Source organism: Fringilla coelebs (assembly GCF_963513975.1).
Source record: "Fringilla coelebs genome assembly, chromosome: 5".
Taxonomy (NCBI): domain Eukaryota; kingdom Metazoa; phylum Chordata; class Aves; order Passeriformes; family Fringillidae; genus Fringilla; species Fringilla coelebs.
Genome location: NC_140033.1, coordinates 32,307,062 through 32,330,404, shown reverse-complemented (window position 1 = coordinate 32,330,404; position 23,343 = coordinate 32,307,062). Strand labels below are relative to the sequence as shown.

Here is a 23,343-nt window from a genome sequence, read left to right as displayed (position 1 = left end):
CGCCACCCCCGCCGGGCCTGCCCGCCCGCTCCCCGGAGAGGCGGCGATGGGCCGGGGCGCTCCGGACCCAGCCCCGCTCGCCCGAGGACGCGCCGTGTCGCCGGCCGGGGCGAAGGGGCCGCAGAAGGACCCCCGCCCCGGCCGCCCCAGCGGGGAGCCCCCGTCGCCTCTGCCAGCGGGAAGGAGGAAGCCGAGCCCTCCGGCGAGGGCGCCGGAGGGCCGGGGAGGGGAAAGCGCTCGCCTTGCCGAGGCCGCAGACAAAGGAGGCGCCGTGCGGGCGCCGCGGCTCCGTCCGCCCGCCCGTCCCTCGCCGCCGCCGCCCGTGTGTCCGGCTGAGCCATAGAGACCGCGCGGCGCGGGGGGAGCGCGGGGCGATCCGCGCCACGTGACCGGGCATGTCACTCACCCGGCCGCCGCCATCTTGCGGAGGGAGGGGGAGCGCTGCCCCCGACGAGTGCCCAAGATGGCGCGGGCCGCTGCTCACAGGGGAGGGCGCTGCGCTCTCCCGGGGCCCCGGGCGCGACCGGATCTCCCGAGACCGGGCCCACGGAAGGCGCAGGCGGGGCGGGCGGGAGCAGCGGACTCGGCCAGGCCCGGGAGCGGCGCGCTACCGGCACCGGTCCGCGGGGCAGCAGCCGTGACACCGGGCTGTCACCGCGCGGGCCGCTTCGGGGCGGGCATTTTCAGCTCCTCAGGCCTACTGGCACAGCCGGCCCGGGCTTTCAGGGTACACACAGTACCTTCCTTGGCTCTGGACTTTTAATTTGGAAACTCTTTTCTTTCTAAATGTAAACAGAGTGCATGACGATTATTCCACAGAAACTGACCTCAAAGAAACCCACTGTGAACCTCATTACAGATTCATGAAAGTTACAAATACTAACGTTCTTATTGTTTTATCTGTCCTTCACCACCAACGCATCTTTGAACAAATCTATTGAAAAAACAGCTACCGGCACACCAGAGGGATTAGACTGGAAGAGTTTAAAAATTAAAATGTGTTCCTGTGTTTACAAAAACTGTGTTAACATCAGTGGTGCAGAATATGGAAATAGGAATATGGACAATAGTCTTGAAGTTCCTAATGCAAAAATCTATCTACTATGTGGGTCAAGAAGGAAATGCAATGCCTTTTATGACAACTTGCAACAAATTTGCAGTTGAGAAAGTCGCACTGGGAAGGAGCCAAAACACTGCCACCTTAGAGACAAAGATAAAATACATTACAATTAGGTAGTTCCCCCTTTTTGAAGCTGCTACACACATGAAACATCAGGCACAATCAGATCACTGATCACTTGTTTAAAACACATTTAAACCAATGACGTTCTGTTGGAGAAAACATGCTAAGAGATTGTGTACGATGAGGTGATCCTGAAGTTCATGTGTTTTTGGTAGCACGTGGCACGTTAAAGAACATGCTACAGCTGAGAAAACAGAAGCATCCAGTAACTCCGAGTGCTTTACTTGAGGTTCTGAAAGGGGCTGTGTGATCTCCCCAGACTGCTTTCTCTCAATTCCTGTTTTCCTCTGTAAATCCATATTTCTCACAGAGACAGTGAGACTTAACTGCTGTATTTTTTGAGGTCAGCTAAGGAGAGGCAAAGTGTTACAAATATGGATGCACTAAGGAAATGTATTCTCTGTTCCTACTCAGTTAAGTTGGTGTACACATAAAAACTCAGTTCTGAAAAAGAAATACAATTTAAAATTGGGACATTTAAGTGTTTATTAAAAAGCAAAAGGTAGATTTTTCATACTATTTTTCCTATTAAATAATCAGATTTATTTTAAAGTATATTACAAAATATACTAGCAGTGGAAAAAATCCTGCAAACTTAGAATATTAAAGTTTTTATTTAATTCTGGGTTAATTTTTACCTTTTTTCTTTAATGTGCTCCCTTCTATTCTAAGGCCACCTCAACTATAATGTAAAGCAACTTTTACACAAGACTATTAGTATTTCACATTTCAATTACTTCTTTTCCTGAATTAAGGTATCTTTTATATTTGTTAATTAACAGACTGAAATTCATCTTAATATCAAGACAATATTTAGAAAGTTTCTTAGATAAGGAGTTGGCAATTTCTATTTGAAGAAAATCAGCAATTCTGGGCAAAAGTAAAATGTAAATTCAAATCACATCATTTGGATAAATTCATTGTAAGAAGGGGAGATAACTGTAGAATACTGGGTTTTCTTTGGAGTTTGGTAAGTTAAATAATTGAAATATTTATCATGTCTAAACAGAAATTTTTTAATTTGTAATTGGATATCAGTACAAACTACTGGCAGATACTCTTCATACATCACAGTTTATCATATGGTAAATCAGAAGACCTACACATGTTTTTTGACTTGCATTTATCTAAAAAGTCCAAGATCTATTGCAGTAGATCCTGGAAAGCAGTGAAAAATTATCTAATAGGTTAGGAAATATGCAAGGCTGCACCAATCTGCAATCTTTCAATCTTTAATGTTTGTTGGAACCACCCACCTTGCTGCTTCATGCCATAATACAAAGCTCTGAAAGATTTTGAGGATGGGAGGAGCCCTAGTTACTTTCAGTAATTCAAGTTTTGTTTAGCAAGAGTGTAAATGTGCAGGGACTTTCAAAGAACTCATGTTTACTGCCAAGTATTTTCTCATTTTCCTAAGAGATGAGAAATTCAAATGCCAAAAACAAGAATTCAGGCACCCAAGTGGATGGTATCAGAAGTAACTGTAACCTTGCTGATCTGAAACACTTGTGAAAAAAGCAGCAGTTAAATGTAATATATAAAACAATCAGAAAAGTTATCTGGCGAAGGTACAAAAGTGTAGCAGTAATGGAAATGGTTAGTTCTGTTTACTGAGTTTATGAAGACAGTAACATTATGTACTCATCCAAATTGGGAAACCCATGGAAAACCAAGATGGATCAGTAGCAGGGAGAATTTAAAGCTCAAAAAGACCTCAGCTTTGTACACTAACAGTAACTGCAGATCTCTTAACTCTTCATGTAATTATTTAGACTAATGCCATGACTACAACGAAGTCACAACACGTTGTCCCTTGCAGACACAGGGTACAACAGATAAATATTTGAACATTATCTTCACCCAGGGAAAAAAGAGATAAGCCTTGGAGCAAGCCCTTACAAAGGCTACGCAAAAACCCAAAAGGCAAAGAAACAAACTAATAAAAGCCACAAAGAAGATGCTCTTAGGGGAAGTCAAAAAACCTAGCACCATCAACACACTGCAACAGCAAAGTCAACTGCTTTTACTGTGGCTCTCTCATCATCTCCATTTTGAGATGTCTAAAGTGAACTAAAAAAACACCATGAAACACCAGATGCCTAAGCCTAAGGAAGTTGTCCTATGCTCTGGTAGCAAGAATTGTCACTTCCACATAACAACTTAGATGACCTTTTAGGATGGAATGACTCTACTGCCATGCCTGTCTCTTTTGTCTTCCCTGACTGCAAATGAAAACCAGGTTAGTTAATCTTGTGGTAGACCTCAAAATTTTAGTTACCTAAATCTCAGAAGGGAAATTTAACTTGTGCATCTCAAAGAAGACATTCCATACTGCCTCTCATAAGTTTATTACAGGAGGAATGATTTCTGTCAAAAGTAACTTCTATTTAATAATGACTTAAATAAACAAGAAACTACACTTTAAACTTGATTTTCCATCTACATTCATCTCCTCTAAAATATTATTATTTCATTAGCAATTATTTAAATGTTTGTTTGCAATTAAATATACTCCCACTAAGTCTGGTAACTTTTTAAAACTAGGGAATTCATTTTACATAGCTAAGATTATATTGCTTGTTAGATGCTAAAAAATGGTTACATTTTATTTGAAAACATCTGAGTATATTTCTTGATAATTTAACACTTCATTAGTTTGTCAAGAGCTCTATTTGGATTCAAAGTACAATATGAAAAATGGCATTCAAGATTGATCTCTTTTAAAAGTATAGAATACATCCATGAAATACATTTTGTTAACAAAGACTACAGAACAAATTGTTTCTGGTTGCCACTGCCTTCATCTTTTAGAGAGAGCAGATTTTACTGTCACAGGTCTATCCTGTGTGTGGAAGAGGAAAAAAAAAGCCAGAAATTTTTTCAATTCCTAACCCATTTCCAAGTTTGACCTAGTTTTTTGAATTGAATTGGTTAAAGTGATATTAAACTGCAAGAAAGAGCTACTATTATTAGACTGAAGTTTAGTACTTCAAAAATTTGCTTCCCACTCTATAAAGAGGGAGGGGCTTGTGCTACTCCGTCAGTTCAGTGCATTCTCTTTGAGACTATGACAACAAAACTGCTTAAAATTTTAACAGTATAGTGCGTAGAGCTGTAACAGACATTAATTTTGTATTTTGAGAGAAAATATTTAATGTAAATAAGTCTGTTCTAAGATAAATGTTTATCTTTCCTCATTTGTTCTAGGGCAGTACTTTGTGTAGGCTCTGGAGCTCATTTTAGTAGTAAGGTAGTACCATAGAATGCTTCACCAAGCCCAGAGGCATGAACAGATGTTTAGTAAGTAGATCTGCAAGTAATAGTTGTGATGTATTCCAGAAACCAGTTCTTTGTACATGCACATCCCAGCAGCACTATGCACTTAATATTCCTGTCCCCTTCCATGTTTTCTCATGACAGAGGTTGATCAAAACCAGACTGCTCTCTGTGCTCTCTCTGAATTGGTGGCAAGCCAGTTTTGGCTGCCATTTTTCTATGGAGCCTCTCAGCCCCACCCCTCACAACCAGGCACTGGTGTTTGATGTGGTGTGGGACAGAAGTGTGAGCCTTCTGGCAAGGAAGCCAGAAACATAAGCCATTCCTTGGCAACATTAATTGTTCTAAGTAAGAAATAGTCAACATTAAAAACATCAGACTGAGTGATATCAGGCTTCAAGTTTCCAGCTACCACACCCTTATGAACTTCTGTAGTCTTCAAGCAGCTTCAGCTTCTGAGATACCACCGGAGACTCATGTCAGGTCTAAGGCAGATATTCTGTGCACAGAGGGCAGCAGGAATGACTCCAGTTTGAAGATCAGGGTCTTCAGTAACAAAACTCTGAAGGTGCCAGGTACCTGACTTCCAAGGGCTTTCCCTTCTTATTTAATTATCGATAATCTCTTCTGAAAACAAAACAGACAAAGGGGCCGATGCCTTCGAGTATGTTTCAATATCACAATATTTTTGATTGAAGAAAAATATGGTAGTTGTACTTAACTCATTCTTTCCATAAGGAATATATTTTAGGTGAAAAGAAAACTACACTGCTGATAAATGAGAGTATTTATGAAGTTCTTAAGGCAGGCATCTGGATCACCAGTGGAAATAAATGTGTTAACATGGAGAAAAAAAAGCTTATCAAACTGACCATAAAAATAAGCTGATCTGAGAGTTCCTCTAAACATAGATAATGAAGTAAATTCAAGCAATGAATAGTGTCATCTCTTGCTAGTGAAATGCAGTAGTTAGCACAGTAAACACACAGGTAAATCTTATCATCAGTTGTTTCATAATCAAGGCATAAATTCTTAAATAAGGAGCTTAGAAAAAGAAGGATGAGTTTTTAGCATGTTGCTCTCTGACAGACACAAGGATACTACAAAGATGATCTTAAAAATGCTGACGTTACTCAGATTAGTTCTTTAAATACCAGGAAGAAATTATTCAGGCCCAGTCAATTTGACAACAGGTAACCATTTTCTTTCCTGTTTCCCTTTTTCTAGGCAAGTTTCTTCAATCTTTGTTGCTCAGATCAATTGCACAAGCAATAGACTGGCAGTAGATTTCTGATGTTTGTGATTAGCCATCACCATAACAAACCAAAAATTTCAACACACAAATTGCATACAGAAAATGAGTAGCTAGCTGCAAATGTGAGGTGAACAGCTAGTGAAGAGACACAGAATAGAGCTGTAGAGAAACAGACAAGTAGAAAATGTGCTTTCCTCCTCCCTCCCCCCAAGAATACTCGTATTTTGAGCTTCTAAATCAGTTTCTGCAAAATACACTGATGACTAGTACTTGTGTTTGCCATTGTGAGGAAAAGAAAGGCATTAACCTCGCTAAAAGTATCTTGCCTGAAGAGTTCAAGGCCAGCTATGAGAAGATTTGCTTTTTGGCAAGAAGAAACAACTCAACCTGGGTAAAAAAAGAACTCCGTCTGCAGAGTACAATGATAAACTACTCAAGTTTCACAGACATATTCTTATTTACTCATGTAAATAACTAACAGTGACCATGTGTTTCATGTCGTTTAACATCCAGTAACATTCCACAGTTCAGCAATAAAGCAGGTGGAGAAGCAGGCTCATGTACAAGGGAACAAAACAGATGTCCAGTGAGATAACCATCTCTGATGATAAGCAAATAACTACTGTAGGTTACTTCTGGGAATAAGACTTTCTATTAGAACCTCCCAGCTTGAGACACATGTTCTTTTTTCATAACCAATTACTATGCAATCTTAAATCCTCACATACATTAAAGCAGTGGTCATAGCACTGAGACATACAAGTTTTCCCATATAATCCAAAGTCTTGATATGAACATGTTAATAATCTAATCATTTTCTCTTTGGATTCCCATCCACATCTTCTTTTAAGTTGTGAACAAGAAGGAAAAAGGTGAAGATTGTGGTTACATTTAATAAGCAATTAATGATTTTCTAACTTCCAGCTGACACATTTCTATACAGTCAGCTGTAGCACTTTTCTAGCTGACTTCAGCGACACTGCAGACCCCATCCTGAAAATGTCCACAAGTTTTAATTCCCATGACTAAGCAACCCTGCAGACTTGAAATTAACTTGGACATAGGTCTACTCAACAGGTAATGTTAAATTAATTCAAATTCTTCTGGAACAAGATTTATCTTGCTAGAAACATGTAAAAATGTGAAATTTAAATACTGAAAAATGCTGCTTGCCTCAAAGAAGCCCTAAGAATGCTTAGCAAAAAGTACAAATAGAAAAAAGAAATGGATATTTCAAGTTGGAAGAAATATTTGAGTGTTGGACAAGAAGGCACAGTAAAGGGAATAATTTTTGTTCACAGACAAAATTAGTCAATGAAAACATTTTCTAAGCTAAGGAGTTTTGTTTTTAGTTTTTAAACTATTTATACAAAATACAAAAAAGCAGTAATACAGTCAACATCAGACTGGCACATCCAAAACATGTCTCAAATAGTACAGATATTATGCATTTTGTAATTAGGAGGAAAGGATGGTAAGTTAGCTGATTGGTAGTTTATTTCAAAATCTTTTGAAGATTAATATTTGTAAGTATAAAGTAGTCTAAGGTCTAGAGTCAAGAAAGACTCATGCATCCCTTTTTGAATTACAGATAAAGATGAAGATTTGCCTCAATGGACAAATGCATCTGTATTATCACTGAAAAATCCATTCAAAACTAATTAGAAACAAATTCACCCAAAGCTTGGATTGCGCACCTATATATTCTAAAACAAATTAATTCCCTCTTTCCTGTCCTACAGTTTGTTTCTTTAATGACCTCGGTTTATCTTCCAATAATTAGGAGAGCAGCTGTCAGGTTTTTACTTTCAGAGTATGGATGATGTTGCTACTTTTATGTACGATCCAGTTCTGCAGTATACTGGAACTGCTCCTCCAGAGAAGCTATTTTGACATAAATTCTATTAACAAGAAACATTTGTTTCCTTAATGTAAACTGTGTATTTTCTTAAAACTATTCAGGTTTGACAATTATTTCCCATGCAACTTTGGTCACACAGAAATCTGCAAGGTCTTGAAGCCTCTTTAATATTTCCCATACTTTGAAACAGAAAGCTTTTAAAAAGGACCATAAACTGGAGACTTGTGGGAGGAAGCTGTCCAAAGAACTGCCTGGAGAAAATTATTAATGCAGGGTAACCCTGACCAGTTCATTACACCTTCAGCTTGAAGCTTCTACAGCTTTTACACTTACTCACATGTACCAATCAGTGTTCCTTGAGCGAGGAAAGTGCAAAGCAAACAGATGTAATACCATTTCTTATGCATGACAATTTTTTAATATCTACAAAAGACTTGAAGAAACAAAACCCTAAAGGTAAGCTCTGAAATCCATAGAAAGGCACCTGTCCTTTTTTTTTTTTTTTTTCACATTTGGCCTTTGTGCTTTCACATCACAGATTAAAAATGTGAATACAGGTGAAACATTATTGAAATCAAAATTATTTAAATAAGAGTTTAAATGCTAGATCATCAACTTTAAAAACAATACTATTAAAAGTAGTTTGCTTCAATTATGTATTATGTTAAAATGAAACAAATTCACATTTATTCAATGACAAATTTTACTGCATTTCTAACTGAGTATCTGTCTTCAAAAATACACTTCTCATGGTTTTTCTCAGACACAGTTTATAATTAAAAGATTAGAACAATTTGTTTGGGTTGAAAAGACATTAAAAAACAAAACACTTAAAATTATTGAACAAAATATTACAGCCAAGTATTTTAGATATTTGAACTTGCCTTTCCTGGGTCATGATTCAAAGATTCTGATACTTGTCAAGGTCCAAAAAGGCTAACAACCCTCAAATATGTTTGTTTTATTTTTAAAGCAAGGCTGCAACTGCAAAAATGGATAGAGTTAAGTAGAACAAAAATCTTGAAACAAATTTATTATGAAGTGAGGTATGGTAGTGTTGAAGTGCTACAGTGGATTTGTGCATATTCAAACTTATTTCAGGTCAACTACTCTGAAGTTTGAGATCAGCAGACTGTGACTGCTTGCTTCAATCTGTTGTTATATGACCCTTTGCAGATGTCCAATGTCCACAAAGAAGATACATTCAATTAAGCAAAAACTAACATGATCAGATATGAATGAGCATATCTGGCAATTCAGAAGGCAAACTGTAAGTAAAAATGCAAGCATACAACTTATTCATAATAAATACATTTTCAAGCATTTGACATTATCAATATTTTTTAAAGAATTTAAATAATAAATGCAACTATTTTATACATAACTGTACCATTTATTATACACACAAGTATATCAGTTCCCTTTGTTTACAAAGGCTGGTTACAGATATATGGAATGTTACAGTACCATCTTGCATAAAATTTTAGTACAATTCGTACTTCAAAAAAGGGTGCAAAACACCAGCCTAATAAATCTGACTGAATTGAAATATTTTTAATTACATCATTAACACATACACAACAAGCTGTACATAAGCCCACTTTTCAATCACCACTTCAAGATACTGTAGCAAGTACATTAGATTATAAATGATTCCAACTAGTCAATTAAATTTATTAAAGGTTTGCACTGCTACTCACTCTGGAACCTTTGAGATAAAGCCTGTATTCACGACTTACTGAGCTCTTGTTAGTACAGTTAAGAGGCAGTCAGCACTGGTTGCCAAAGTACTATTCACAAGAGATTTCCTCAGAGAAACTTCACCCAGGAGCAAACATTTTTGGATATTCCCTTCAAGAATAAAAAAAGAAGTTTTATGGGGTCAAGACTCTCCATTCTGTACCTTGGCTGCTGGTGGGTGCATGAAGTCCTTAAAGGGAACCAGTGCCTCCTTCAAAGCAGAGCACACTTCTGAGGATGAGCAGGTGATACATTCTACTAAAGTCGGGTACAAGGCAATAACTTGTGCCCATGTGCTAGAATCAACTGCAGGGAAGAAAAGAACAGACTGAATCACTTACCACTGTCCAAATACTGACAACAGATTTTTTCCAACACCTCTAAATGGCAGATTGACAGCATGCCTAAACATAGTTACTTAATTCTATACTACGGCATCCACGGAGGGCACTCAGATACGGACCAGGATTTCTGCAGGAGAACCATTTGTTTTTTCAGCTGCAGCCAGAGGCCATATGGGATAATATCCTTAAAGTAGTGCTACACACCTGTGTTTCTACATATGAGTCATTCACTGTGTCTTTGGAATGAAGAACTGACGAATTTAAGATAATACTTCAATCTGCAATACACGGATTTTTTGCCTGCTTTTCTCAGCTATTGACAGAAAATTGAACTAGATGCACGTTTCACTTTTGGAAAATTGTCAGCAATGAGACTTTCTATTGACTTCAGATCATTTCAGATCTGAAGATCTTTGCTCTCAAGGAGAGCAAAGGTAAAAACACCAGACAAAGACAAAAAATATCTATGGTAAAGTTTTGTTCATCCAACAAGTAAAATTAAACACTGTAGCGTGATTCTTATTGTAATGCCACTTCCTTGGTTATTTTTGTTTTAGTTCTCAAAAGAGAACAAACTCCTGGCTTCAGACATTAATAATTCTCTTAAGTAAATAAAATTATTAAAGGGTAGAAGAAGTGGGAATGAAATGATTCTGCAATGTGTCCAGTTCTCTAAGAAAGTGTGTGGGAGGTTTGGCAAGCACTACTGCACATGGACCAGGGGAAGAATGTCTTTCACTGCAGGAAGAGCGACATGGCGAACAGTCCAGCTGAGTCAGCTTCTCTGCCCCTCTAAAGGAAAACCCACCAGAGTACCACTTCAGTTAGCTTCAGGGTTAGCCAAAAGGCTTTATGCATCCTGACATAGTTCTACCTGCACACTTCGGCCATGAAACCTTGGAAACCACATCATCATAACTCTGGCTGCTCAGTGATGATGCAAATGAGGCCCTGCCTCTTTCCAGACACCCACCTGCCTGTGTTTTTCTGGAAAGGCTGGTTTGTTTGTTTGTTTGTTTCAGGATTAAAAAGGTTGGGGTTTTTTCTGTTCCTCCTAGTATCAAAAGCAGGGAGGTAGAGGGAAATGTTGCATTCACAATTCTGTCAGAATTTCAGAGTCAGTCCAATACAATGGACTTAACCAAGACTCATGATTAAGTTTCCTTCCAAGAACTCTCCACGTATACCAGAGGTGCAGTTTACAGGAGGAACAGGATAGGTAATTATAAATGAAGCTGAAGTCTTTCATTTGATTCAGCCTTTTAAATAAATCTGTCAACCTTTTACTCAAGCATCAATGACCTAAGCTCAGTCCAGGAAACAGAAAATAATACTACAGGAAGAAAGGGAAAGCAAGACCATGAGTGTAAGTATCTACCAGCCTGTCCATGCATTTAACTTGTACCCCCCTTTAACTGCAGAGTGCATCCATATGAACATGATCCATAGCAACCTAAAAAGGTATCATGAGAAGGAAAAGGCTAGCCAGGCTTCATATTTTTAAGAATTCCATTAATGTTTTATGGAAAAGGGTTTTTTCTTTGTTTTCAGAAGACACTAAGCGCTACCTAATAAAGGACACCATAAATTGAAGTTTTCTCTTTTATTAAACATATACTTTTATGTCCTTATACTTTTAGTCATACTAGAAAAACTTTGTGGGGTTTCTTGCCATCTACCTGTCACCTACATATACAAAGAATTACAGAATACTGACTCTTACAGAGTACACTTTCAAATTTCTGTGAACACTACTAAAAGAAATAATAAATAGATCCTTGGAGCAGATATAATGTTACCTTGTTTGGAAGGATGTTATTTAACAATAACTTACCATTTTCAGGTTGAGTCTTTTTAAGTGAGTCTATGAGAGTACTGACAGCTTTTAAAACAAATATGATTTCTGTTACTTGCTGCCTACAAATGAAAAAATGCAAATAGTCAACTACTCATTTTTGTTTCAAGAATGTAAGTTTTATAGAAAAAGTTTCCCACTATCATTGCTGTTGTCTCATCTAGGATAGCTTTAACTTCAATACTGAAAACAGTAACACCATACAAATCTCAATCTGAAAACACTTGTTGGAATCCTGGATGCTGAGAATTTTAAACTTTCTGTGCTTAAAGGCACAGACCCACAAGAGAACATTGCATTTGACCTGAGGCTGTGAAGAAGGCTTCCAAAATTGATTGATAGTACTGGGATTAAGGCGTGTAGTTGCTTAGAAGCGTGTAATATCACAGGGTGGAAAACTCAGAGTCTGGGATTTTAGAATATAGAAATAAATATGAAGCAAGATGGAGGTTTTAGGGTGGAGACAAGTTGTTCTTCTTTACCTTCTTCTTGGGTTTTGGTGTAATTGGACAGAAAAGTCCGCATTGTGGGCTTCCGGGGATCAGTTATCGGGTTAAAAAGGGAAAATAATCTAGGTGTCAGTTCTTAATTGGACAGTTTAGTCTTAAAAGACCTTGTAGCAAGAGATAGTTAGCTATTTTGTGCCTTGCTAATGAAAGGCTGCAGAACTCATGGTTGTGAGACTGTTTCACTGATAAGAAATAATAAACACCTGAGTGTGAACATGAACTACCGTCTCAAGTACCTTCAATCCAAACCCAGAGAAACCAGTACACTTATATCAAAGTACATGATAAGGCTAACAAAGATAATCAATTTCCACATTCATGACCAAAACCTTCAGAAGTGAAGTAAATTTCAAGTAAATTCCCATTTTAAAGCATTTCTTAGTTTTCTGGTCTAATTTTTCCATTTCAAAAAATTACTTGAGTAATGATTCACAATATTGCTGTTTGGATGTTTTATTTTTGAGGAGATTCTGCTCACCTTTCAATTTAGAAACTACATATAGCTCTAATGGGAATAAAAGGAAATGGGTTTCAGAAATATAATGCTAGAAATATCAGAAATTTTTCAGTAACCGAAAACTGTTTTAACAGCACAGAATGTGACTGTTGTTACTTAGAGGTTTTTAAAAAAAAAATTGGGTACCAGCATTTTCTTTGAAATATCTTCCCCTAAACATGCCCCTGCATTTCAAATTTCATTCTCTCCTACCCCCCTCATTTTTTTTCATGACTAAGTGATATTTTGAATGCAAACTTCTTCTCAAAAAGTCCTGGTAATACCTTTATTTTCTAAAGACAACGCACATACCGTGGAAGAGGACATTTGCCACTCAATCGCTCATCTTCTATGTAGCGATGCAATACGTCCTGTGACCTTTTCAAGAGCACAGAAAGTGCCATTCTAGAGATGTAGCCTTCTTGAGGAGTTGTGACTTTATTACTGAATGAAAACTGGAGCAGTGTTTCAAAACACACCTTAGAAAACTCTTCTCTCATTCGAATATCTATTTCAGCTTCTGTCAAAGTAAAATGATGCATTTCAATTGTGCAGTGTGCATGATGCTGCATTTCAATCCGCTTATTATATGCTGAGAAAAGGTTATCACTCTAGTATTAAAAAATATTAACAGTGATAGGAACAAAGATTAAGAATACATTCTAAGGAAAAATGACCGTGCAAAAATCACAATAGTTGCGAACATAAGAGATGAATTATGACACATTCTCAATAACATTTCACATACCTGACATTGCTTTAATTATAATATACATGAAATCATCTAAAACCAGCAAACAATCCTACATCATAAATATTCATATTTGGAACTGTACAATTTAAGTATTTTTCTATGTAACAGCTTATGTTCATTTTTTTTTCATCTTTCTAAAAACCCCTACAAATGTTTTTTCTTTAAGGTAGAGAAGGTATCTGGCTAGGTACACCATATAGTTACGCTAAGGTCATTTAAGTTTTAAGAATGGGATGTCTGTCTTACAATTGTCTGAAATTATTATTAAAACTGGCACAAAGGAAAATAAACTATGTAGAAAATAACAAAAGTTCAATATGATACTGTCCAAGCAGTAAGGAAGTAATTTTTTAAAAATTGCAAGGAAAGCTTGGCAGCTTCCACAAAATATAATTTATTTTAAAAGTTGGATATCAAACAGTCTGTACTGAATACATGCCAGGAAACTTCAAGTCTTTATCATAATAAGCACACTCAACATTTTAATTATTTTCTAGTAGATTTAAACACTGTAATTTTTGTCATTCAGGTACCATACCTGTAAAGGAGGATGACTGAGAATGTATTGAGCCTTTATTGAGCATAGTCATTATCTGACCAACAAATTCCTTAGGAATAAAATTAGCATATGGCAGTATCTCTGTGCTGATAAGCTGCACCACCTAAAATAAATTACATATATTTATATAGGTTTTCTAAATACTGTAAATCTAGTATGAAGAAACATTTATCATGAGAGAAAGGCCTAATTAGACTTCACAAAATCTTCTACTGCTAGCATTTAAAATTTGCAGATATGTCCTAAAGTGTGTTCTTGCATGGAACATTAAACTTGAAATAAAAACCTTTCCCCTGCCACTTTTGCCAGAGTTTCTGATCAGATTTCAAATTACATTTGAATTATATTCTTCCAGTTGAATTTATGGTTTTGAAAAGAGAGGATCTAACATTAGGAATCTGGAATCTCTCTCTCCCTCCACCCACTTCAATATCCTCTCTATGACATTAACACACATACCCATCCCTGACAAGGTCATATCTGCAAAGCAGAACAAGTGTGTTAATTATCTAAACGAGCTTAAGGCAGTACACATGAACAGAAATCCTCTCTATCCTTGTCTTGGTGCTCCCATTAAGGAACAAAATAGGTTTAGATCTCCATAAATTAATGCATTAGATTTGAGAGTTCTGCTTACTGCAAGCAGAACCACTCTCACTTTTCATCCAGATATTTTTGCGTTCCAGCCACCCCTCTGGAAAGATGACGGGTGATGAAACCACAGGTTCTGCCACATTTTCTTTGCAACTTCCTTTGCTTTGTACCCCTAATCTCTGTTCTGCCACCTTTTCTTGTCCTGGAGTGAAAGGAAAGAAGTCCTTCCTTACTTCAGGTATCATCTTCTCCTAATTTTCTGCAGCCTTATACAACCAAACATACAGCGATCTCTGTGCTGCACAAACTACACATAATTTCTTCATTTATGCCAAAGCTTCTCAGTATAGAGAACACATCTTAAGGGTAACAATGCCTAAGAAAAAATTACTTTTTGCTGACTGCCCCCTCAACACAGAAGGCATTCATTTCAGGTTTAATTGTCAGCTTTCTCTGTAGTCTACAATTACCAGTGTAAATGTTCAGAAATAACATAATAAATAAGGATACATAATGAGTTACAGTCAGAAATGCATTCTGGTTTAGCTAGTCTATACTGTTTTGAAGTTGAGATGACAAGAAATAGTTTTTGGCATCCCACTTCCTATTTTTCCCTGAAGCAGCTGAATTCTGTAAAATTCAGTAAATTTCCTGTCTTGTTTTCAAAAATGAAAACAGTATCACAGAAATAGTAACGAAAGGGTAACTTTTAAAGAAATTATTTCAGAACAAAATGCAACTTGTCAATGTCACTAACTTGTTAATTTTAACAGTATTATTTGTTTTAGGCTCCTTACCTCAACATCAATACTCTCATTCTTCTGAAATTCTTGAATTGAGAGATTATCAGGAGGTGTACTAAAAATAAACATACTGCGTTATACTTCAAATTTACAACATGAGGAGATAAGTATGGGAAAGTGCATTACATTTACAGTTATTACATGCATCAAATTGGTACTATTATATGGTAATGATTAATGATCACAAGGTAAGGCTGGATGGGGGCTTTGAGCAACCTAGTCTTTTCACTCACTATGCCAGAAAAATACTTTTGAGTTCAATGGTACATCTTAATTTATTTTTTTTTAATTTTACATTTTCTTCTACATTAATGAAACATTTTTCATTAATGGAATATTACCATATCCTTTTCCCCTGCTAACTGAAATGATGTATTTTTTCTCATTCTTAATGAATTTTATTAGAAGAAAAACCCATTTTATAAACAATAGTTTTGTAGAAATTTAGAACTTTTTGGAGTTCTTCCATTAGATATATATATAAAAATGAATTTATTTTCAGATGAAATGTCCAGAAGTGATTCAGCAGACCCTGTGATGGGTAGTTCAGAGTTCAGCACAGGCTCACAGGCAAGGCAGCTGCCCAGGATAGGACTGTGGACCTGTGCCAATCTTGTCCTCATAAGGGTACTCATCTGGGCCTGCCTCCTGTGTCCCATTGCCAATTTTAATGAAAGTTTAAGAACCTTGAAGGTTTTAAAATCTCATTCAAATCTGATTCGTTTTGCTGACAGACATTTTGTTTTGCGTGATTTTTTTCTTCCAATGCTCCTGTATATTGCTGACAAAGATGAGGAAGATTTTTCTGAGATAGGCTTTTATCCTCCATCTTCTGAATACTTCACAGAACACACTGGAGATCAGTCTTCACATCTACAGCTAATTTTCAGTTTTGACAAATAGGAATGTTTTATGTATGTACCACTGTTTCTGCTAGTAAAATAAATATATCTCTGCTCCTCAAAGAGACTTTATGCAGATAAAGTCTAGATCACTTTATGAAACAGACATGTGTTACATGTATGAATAAAAGAATAAAATATTAAATTATTGTATTTATTACTGGGTTGTGTATTAGGGAGTCAGGAAGTTGGGAATTTTATGTTGAAAACATAGAATAAAATAAAATATTAAGTAGCTGTTCAATCAGTAGCTTTTCTAACATACAGAGCTATTAAGTATGCAAAACCTTTTGATAATAATTTAAGCTATTACAATGCATAGAAATGCAGGTCATGTTGAAATACATGGGAAGATTTCAGTCTGACACTTTCTAATTTATGACTCACTTTCTGAGCTGAGGTTTACTTAAAAGAGGTGTTCAGGCTTTTCTGCCCGGTCATCCATACCTGATCTACCTTACCTACTAAAGATTACAGTACATATTTGTTCATGTAGCAAATTATTCCCAAGTAAATAGGTTTTTGTCTATGTGGATCTATCCAGGGGCCAAATGCTTTGCTGTTCTGGCACAACATATCCAAACCATACCAGGGGGTCAGGAGCCAGGGAAGGTAAGAGTGTGATGCAGCAACTTTCCTCAGTACAGAGCTCCCAGCCCCTGCCCACTGAACAGGGAGGGCTTCACAGCCAAGAGCAAAGACCTAACAAGCACCCGGAGCCCTGCTGGGCACAGCACTCTGCACAGAAGCATCTTTTGGGAAAGTATTGATTTTATTCCCTCGTGTGAGCATAGACTTCTGCTCTAATAAATTATATACATATACACACACACAAATTTGGTGAATTTTTTTTGTATATAATAGCTTGACATGCTTCTATGAAAGCCTCTGGGAAAGAAGAACAATATGAAATAATAAACACACCAGCTTCTTACTGGAAGACAATTTTGTGTAAATTAAGTTATATGAAATGTATTAATTTTAAATGTCATCTTGATTTATGACAAAAATCAAGATTATTGAGTCGCCTCAGCTGTAGTTTGCTCTAAAATGTTTTTTTAAAAAGCTGAAACTTCCGTCTTGGAAGGCAGTAATGCTCTGACAGCAACATATTCCTTTTTCATTTACCTGGGCTCTCCTGGCTATATTTGAAATTTTGTTGTACAAAGCTGCAGAGACAATTTCTGCTGTGCTTTGTACTTCTTAAACGTCATTGAGTATCCCCTCTCATTTAGCCCCACAGCTGGCTTGAAATTCTGTTCCTATCCAAAAGACAGAGGTGGGATAATATTTCGAAATACAGCTATTCACAGAGCTTTAGTTTAAGGGTTCAAACTACAGTGGCCTCTTGTCTAATCAATGCCAACTCAGTTTCAATGGCAGAAGCAATATTAGGCTACCTATACGTACGATTTCTAGGACCACGGTGACTAGAAGAGTTATGAGTTAGAGTATGAAAATGTTTGAAATATTGGTTAAAAATTTAGAACATCAGTGAAATAATTTCATTTTTCTACCCAATGCTCAGACAGGTAGAAACTTGGAGAACGTGCATACAAAAATAAGGCAATATGCACTGGCATTTTTAATGAAAGCTAAAGGAAAAAAACCTAATCAAATCTGTTATGCAGCGTTGCTAGGAAGACTGACTGCATTAAGCCTTTTGTGAGTCTTACAGAGATGCAGATGTTGCATATTTAGAACCATCCCAGCAGTGCTAAGTCAGGCTTGGAGAATAAAGGTTTGAAGAGGAGGTACAAAAGGAAGTAATTTACCTAGCTTTTCTTATAGCCTGGACAGACAACAGCACAGAACATTTAGTAGTGGAAAATGTGGAGTATGAAAATGTATCAAGACTGAAGGAAGAAAAGGAAGGGGGTTTTGTGACATAGCATTCCAGTTTCATTGAAACAAAGAGCTTAGGAAAACTTACAGAATGCCAGCATAAGAAAGTGGATTTTCAGTTCTAACCATATTCAGGTCTAACTGTATATATCTAACTATTCCTGGCACAAGGGGTGACATGTTAGAGAATGCTAAAAATCCAGATAATGCAGTAATGGGGTTACTCTGTCTCGCTGTCAGCCTCTTGGGGGTTCAACTGAACTGTACTTCCCAAATTCTTTGTGCTTCGGAACCTTTCCAATCCATGCTGGCCTTAGTAAGATTTGTACACTCCTGCACCTAACTTAATAACCTCCCTGTCCTGCATGACACATTTCCAAGTTGGAAAGCTACCGGAGCTGACCTGACTCACAGCTGCAGTAAAGCCACTTGGACAAGTCCAGCAGGGTTACTAAAACCAATTCAAGTTTACAAGTCACAAATCTAACTAAAAACCACTCTCATCTTCTCAGCTGTGGCTTGGTTAATTGATTTGGTGTTATGGACAAAAATCCAAGTAGTTCCAGAATTTTAAAAAACACAACTCATTGTTAATATAAATAAATCAGGAAACACATCAAAACCACCTGGCTGTCCTTAAATGAAGGAGTAATATGGATAGTTTGAAAGTACACTCTCACTGCCTTCCCCTGCAACCTGAAGGATGACATGCATGTCAACTCAGCAATAAATTTTAGATGTTATTTTCAAAACAGTGAATAGATTCTCTCAAATACCCTGGAATAAGGCACCACTATGACTAGCGTATGCTTTCTGTTAGAATTACAAAAAAATTTGAAAGAATACACTAAATTTGAAAATTCTGACTTCAACTTCCTTACAAGTGGAACAACTACAAATTTAAGAGACTAAGTAAATTGCAATTACAGACCACTACAAGACACAATTTAGCAAATTTCAAATCGAAAAGGACAGGTTGCCTTACTTGCTAAGGGTAGTCTCATAGCATCTTGCACAGAGTGCAGAAAGATTTTAGCAAAGGAAATCAGAAGAGAACTACCCCAATGTGGGGAACTTCCACAGCTATCTCTAGAGCCCTCCTTGCATCACAGCGAGAGAGATACGCTTCAGTAGTAATATGGGGAGGAGGAGGAGAACGAGGAGGATGAAGAAAAGGAGAAACGACTGCTATTACTAATTGTCCTGACTAGTGGCATGAGGAAGATGTATTCCCTTTTCAGCTTTAATGTTTTTTAGGAGCACAAGGCTCAGGCTGATAGAGAGAACAGAAAGTCTATCTATCTATCCTAAAGATCCCAAGGGACAAGGCTCTAACTGCATGTAGGACAACCATACCCTTGGAAGGCACACTGCTATTTAGAAAAGGATGAATATTAGGGAGGTAAAAAAAAAACAACCCCAGACATTCTGTAGCCACACAAAAAACAACTACATAAGCAAAATTTATCTACTCACAACAAGCCTGGAAAGTGTAATGATAGTGGCCATTAATTACACTAACAGGTCAAATTATCTTTCTGTAGCCAGGTGGTTCTACAATATACCAGCCTATTTTTAATGCTTTAAATTAATTTCAACTTTAAAGTTTCTAAGTGAAAAAAAGTTTTGTACACTTTTCTAAAGACACCTTTAATTAGGATGAAAAAATTTTCTCAAAAACACATTTTGTATGTTAAATTATAGTATACACTCTGGTTGCTAAAGAGACAAAACCGGATTTCAGACAGACATCAAATAGCATCATAAATGTTCACACAAGTACTAATTTTTTCTTCTAACTCCAGAGAGTATTTGTTCATACATGACAAATGACAAAAGGTATTAGAATTAACATAAAGAGTAATAGTTTCTAGCAAGTAACACATTAAGATGAAATTTTAATGTTTGAAATAATATTCAAGTAAAGTATAAATCGCTCACTGTAAATTAAACATATTTGTTACAGACAAACAGATTTGGCCAAAAAGTCATGCAGATGATAGTGGATTATCCTGAATTACACTAAAGAGCTCAGATAATTTTGCTTCCCTGAATTTATGAACAATTAATATCAGGAAGCTGTAGCAGTACTAGTCTTGTTCAGCTAAGAATATGCAAAACAGAAATGTTTAATTTGCTTTGCAAATATTTAGGAATAATTAAATTACAATGAATAGTAATATGTATTTCCCAAGCAACTTTTAAGTGAACATACATTCTTCTACAATAACCTGAAAGAACTTCATTTGAATTCTGTACACCCAACAATGAATAGATTTTAGGGTGTTAACTGACATGGACTGCCTGTCTCAGAACTGAAGCAAGAATACTAACTGCAGTTGAAAAGAAAACCGAGCAAGATACTGCAAAGATTATTTTACATTAAAGAAGCAGTGAAGTAGAAAATAAAAACTTGCATGACTGAAGCGCCTTTTATGCCATTATGGATGACCTTTTCCATTTTAAGGTCCTCCTACTTAATAGAATTTTCTTTCAAGTAAATGCAAAAACAATAGGAAGGTCTTTCACCTGATTGCCATGTAATCCTATTGATGACATTCCAAACCCTTCATTATTACACATTTCGACTAACGGATGTGTCTCTAAAATAAATTTTCTTTGGTATTTTTTTTTTTTTTGTTTGCTTGTTTATTTTGGGCAAGCTGGTATTTATCCATCATTAGTAAATACAGCTGTGTTTGGTTGCTGACTTTTGTGTGTTTCAAAACTAAACACACAGCATATTAGTATAAGACACTGAAGAATCTTACTGTTTGCTGTTAAAAAGAAAGATTTATTTGTTACTGAAAATCAGGGAATTATATTTTTCATGTTCCACCTTGTTCTTTATTCTAAAACACTATGAGATATAACTTAAACTACTCCTAAAAGATGCTTGCCTACAGATGTTTACAGAAGATGGAAATTCCATACCACTCCTAAGCAATTATTTAAAATACCCAACCTTCCTTAGAGTAAAAGGTTCCCTTAGTGTCTAACCTAGAAAATCTTGCTGTACTGAAACAGGTTTTCACACATTGCCAAGGGACAAGAAAATTCTTCTTTGAAACAAGCTTTTATTATATTCTGAAAATTTACAATGTTTTGCTAATGTTATAGTCTTTTGTTTGAACAAATAGATGCAAAGCCAGGCTGGATGGGGATCTGAGCAACCTGGTCTAGTGGAGGGTGTCCTGCCCATGGCAGGCTGTTTGGAACTAGAAGATCTTTAAGAGCCTTTCCAACTTAAACCATTCTATGATTCAATGATTAAACTGTCTCCGATCATTACTACATTTCACTTCTGGACTTTCTCGGCCTGCCCCTTCTAGATTGAGAATGTGTTTCATTCTTGAGAGGAATCTGTCCATCTTTATAGTATTAAATATGACTATTTAGCTACATTTTTCAAAGAGTGTCATAAATAAAGTGTGGTTAATTATTAAGGTGCAGTCAATTTATCTTAGGTAGAAACAAATACAACATAATTATGGGCTTCTAAGTGAATAGCAGTGTACTAAATAATTTTCAGAAATTCACAGTAAGTGGAGTATTTCAAGATGGAACTCAGGACGAATACATATAGTTAACGCTGTTAATTAGAAAAAATACCATTGCAACTCTGTTTAAAGTGAAGAAAGGAACAAATTGTGTACATATCAGCAACTCTTTATCAAATCTAAAATAAACGTCCTTGCGAGTCCATACAGCACTCCCTGTCCTGTTCAGAAAGACTATGCCGTATATTGAGAGTTCAGCTGAGCTCTTTCTTGCTCTTACACTTCACCTTTTGATTGAAGCTTTTTGTACTACTTTCTAAAAGTAGAGCTTTTTGAAGTAGGCAGATTGCTTACCTCTTCTCCATCATTCATTAAAATAAGTTTTATATATCAAATAGCTCTACTAACACATATAGCGAACAAATTACTTATGAATATTTTCATTTAAAGATAAAAAAAAGGAAGGCGTGTTTACCTTTTTGTGAATAAAAAGTCTTCAAAAGTATTTGCTAGCTCTGGCCACATACTGTCAAATTTTCCAGAAGATGCATGCTGCCTTGCAACAGGCAGTCCAATGGAGAGAACTTTGAGAAGAGAGGACACAGCTAGCTTCCATGTGCTTTCAGAAGGACACGAGTACTTCAGACTAAGAGGTATTCTAAGTGTCTGCAAAATGAAAGTAAACACAAAATGTGTAGTTGCTCAGACAAATCTAAGATTACAGCAAGTTTCTGCACAAGATCTTGGAGGACACTGTCATAGATGGCAATACACAATCCCAACCTTTTCTGTGAGTATATGAGATGGCCTTTTACAAATGCAATTCTGAAGATAATTTATCATATACCAGCTGGCTAGAGCACAGGTCTGTAGCCAGGCACAAGGTTAGAAGTCAGAATTGATCCATTATCATTTACACTATGAAATCACATACTAATTTTCTTTTTCTGTATTGCCATCCACCATGTCTGCTGTCTTACAAATGGGCTTCCCTAACCCATAAGAGACTGCAGTCTGTTATCATGAGTGTATTCTGGAGAATTCATTCCTTATAAAGCCATCCCAAGTGCTTCCACAGTAAAGAAAAAGCCTCATTGCATTTAAATTTTTCCTAGTAAAGTTGAACTTTAGACACTGGAACATAAACACTGGAAGAAATCTGGTCATTATTGACTGTTAAACCACATGAAATTTGAAAGTAAGAACAGTTAGTGAAATTCTAAGATAAAGGCTACAATACAAGTCAAATATAAAGCAGATGAAAGCACAGCAAATTTTAAGTCTTTTAGATAGAAAGTCATCTTCAGTATCTATAAAACAAAGTCATTAATAAATTTTTAAACATTAGGCATATGAACTATTTACATGTATATGCATTCTTTTTAGTATTGTTAGTCAAACTTTAGAACCTGATAGTAAGTTTTCTTGGAAAACTTACTTTCTTGGAAAGTTTTTTTGGTTTTCTTGGAAAACCAATTATTTACTTGACATGCCAAATACATAATGGCTAAATTCTTGTACTGTATGTATGCCTCCCATGCCTTTAGTGCAGTCTCTGATTTGAGGAAAGCAAAAGGAGGAAAGACTCAGCCTGACTCTCATAAGGGAGTCAATTATAATTAACTCTCTAAGGCAAAAAATTATGACAGCTAGAATCTAACCCTAGAGATAAACAGAACTTTTTTTTCTGCTGCTTTTGGTCATATGTGTCAAATCTAATTCCAAAATCAACATGGGCTTTAGAAACACGAAAAATAAATTTTAAAGCATTTTCATATATCACAATAGATCCTATTGTTATCAACTG

General features: G+C 36.6%; 1 protein-coding gene across 3 annotated transcripts in view; it reads right to left on the bottom strand.

Moving 5' to 3' along the window:
• Positions 1 to 6,153: 6,153 nt before the first annotated feature.
• Positions 6,154 to 23,343, bottom strand: part of MON2 (MON2 homolog, regulator of endosome-to-Golgi trafficking) — a 68,277-nt gene continuing 51,087 nt past the window's right edge. For 2 of the 3 annotated variants that reach the window (XM_084206934.1, XM_084206935.1), the window contains 6 exons: positions 22,012 to 22,202; positions 15,284 to 15,344; positions 13,872 to 13,995; positions 12,892 to 13,099; positions 11,554 to 11,636; positions 8,977 to 9,681 (listed from right to left, as the gene is read on the bottom strand). In XM_084206934.1, the coding sequence (XP_084063060.1) occupies positions 9,518 to 9,681; positions 11,554 to 11,636; positions 12,892 to 13,099; positions 13,872 to 13,995; positions 15,284 to 15,344; positions 22,012 to 22,202 (831 nt within the window). In that variant the 3' untranslated portion in view covers positions 8,977 to 9,517. Of the gene's footprint in view, positions 8,884 to 8,976; positions 9,682 to 11,553; positions 11,637 to 12,891; positions 13,100 to 13,871; positions 13,996 to 15,283; positions 15,345 to 22,011; positions 22,203 to 23,343 lie in introns of those variants that run through there. The other variant, XM_084206936.1, reaches the window with a different exon arrangement.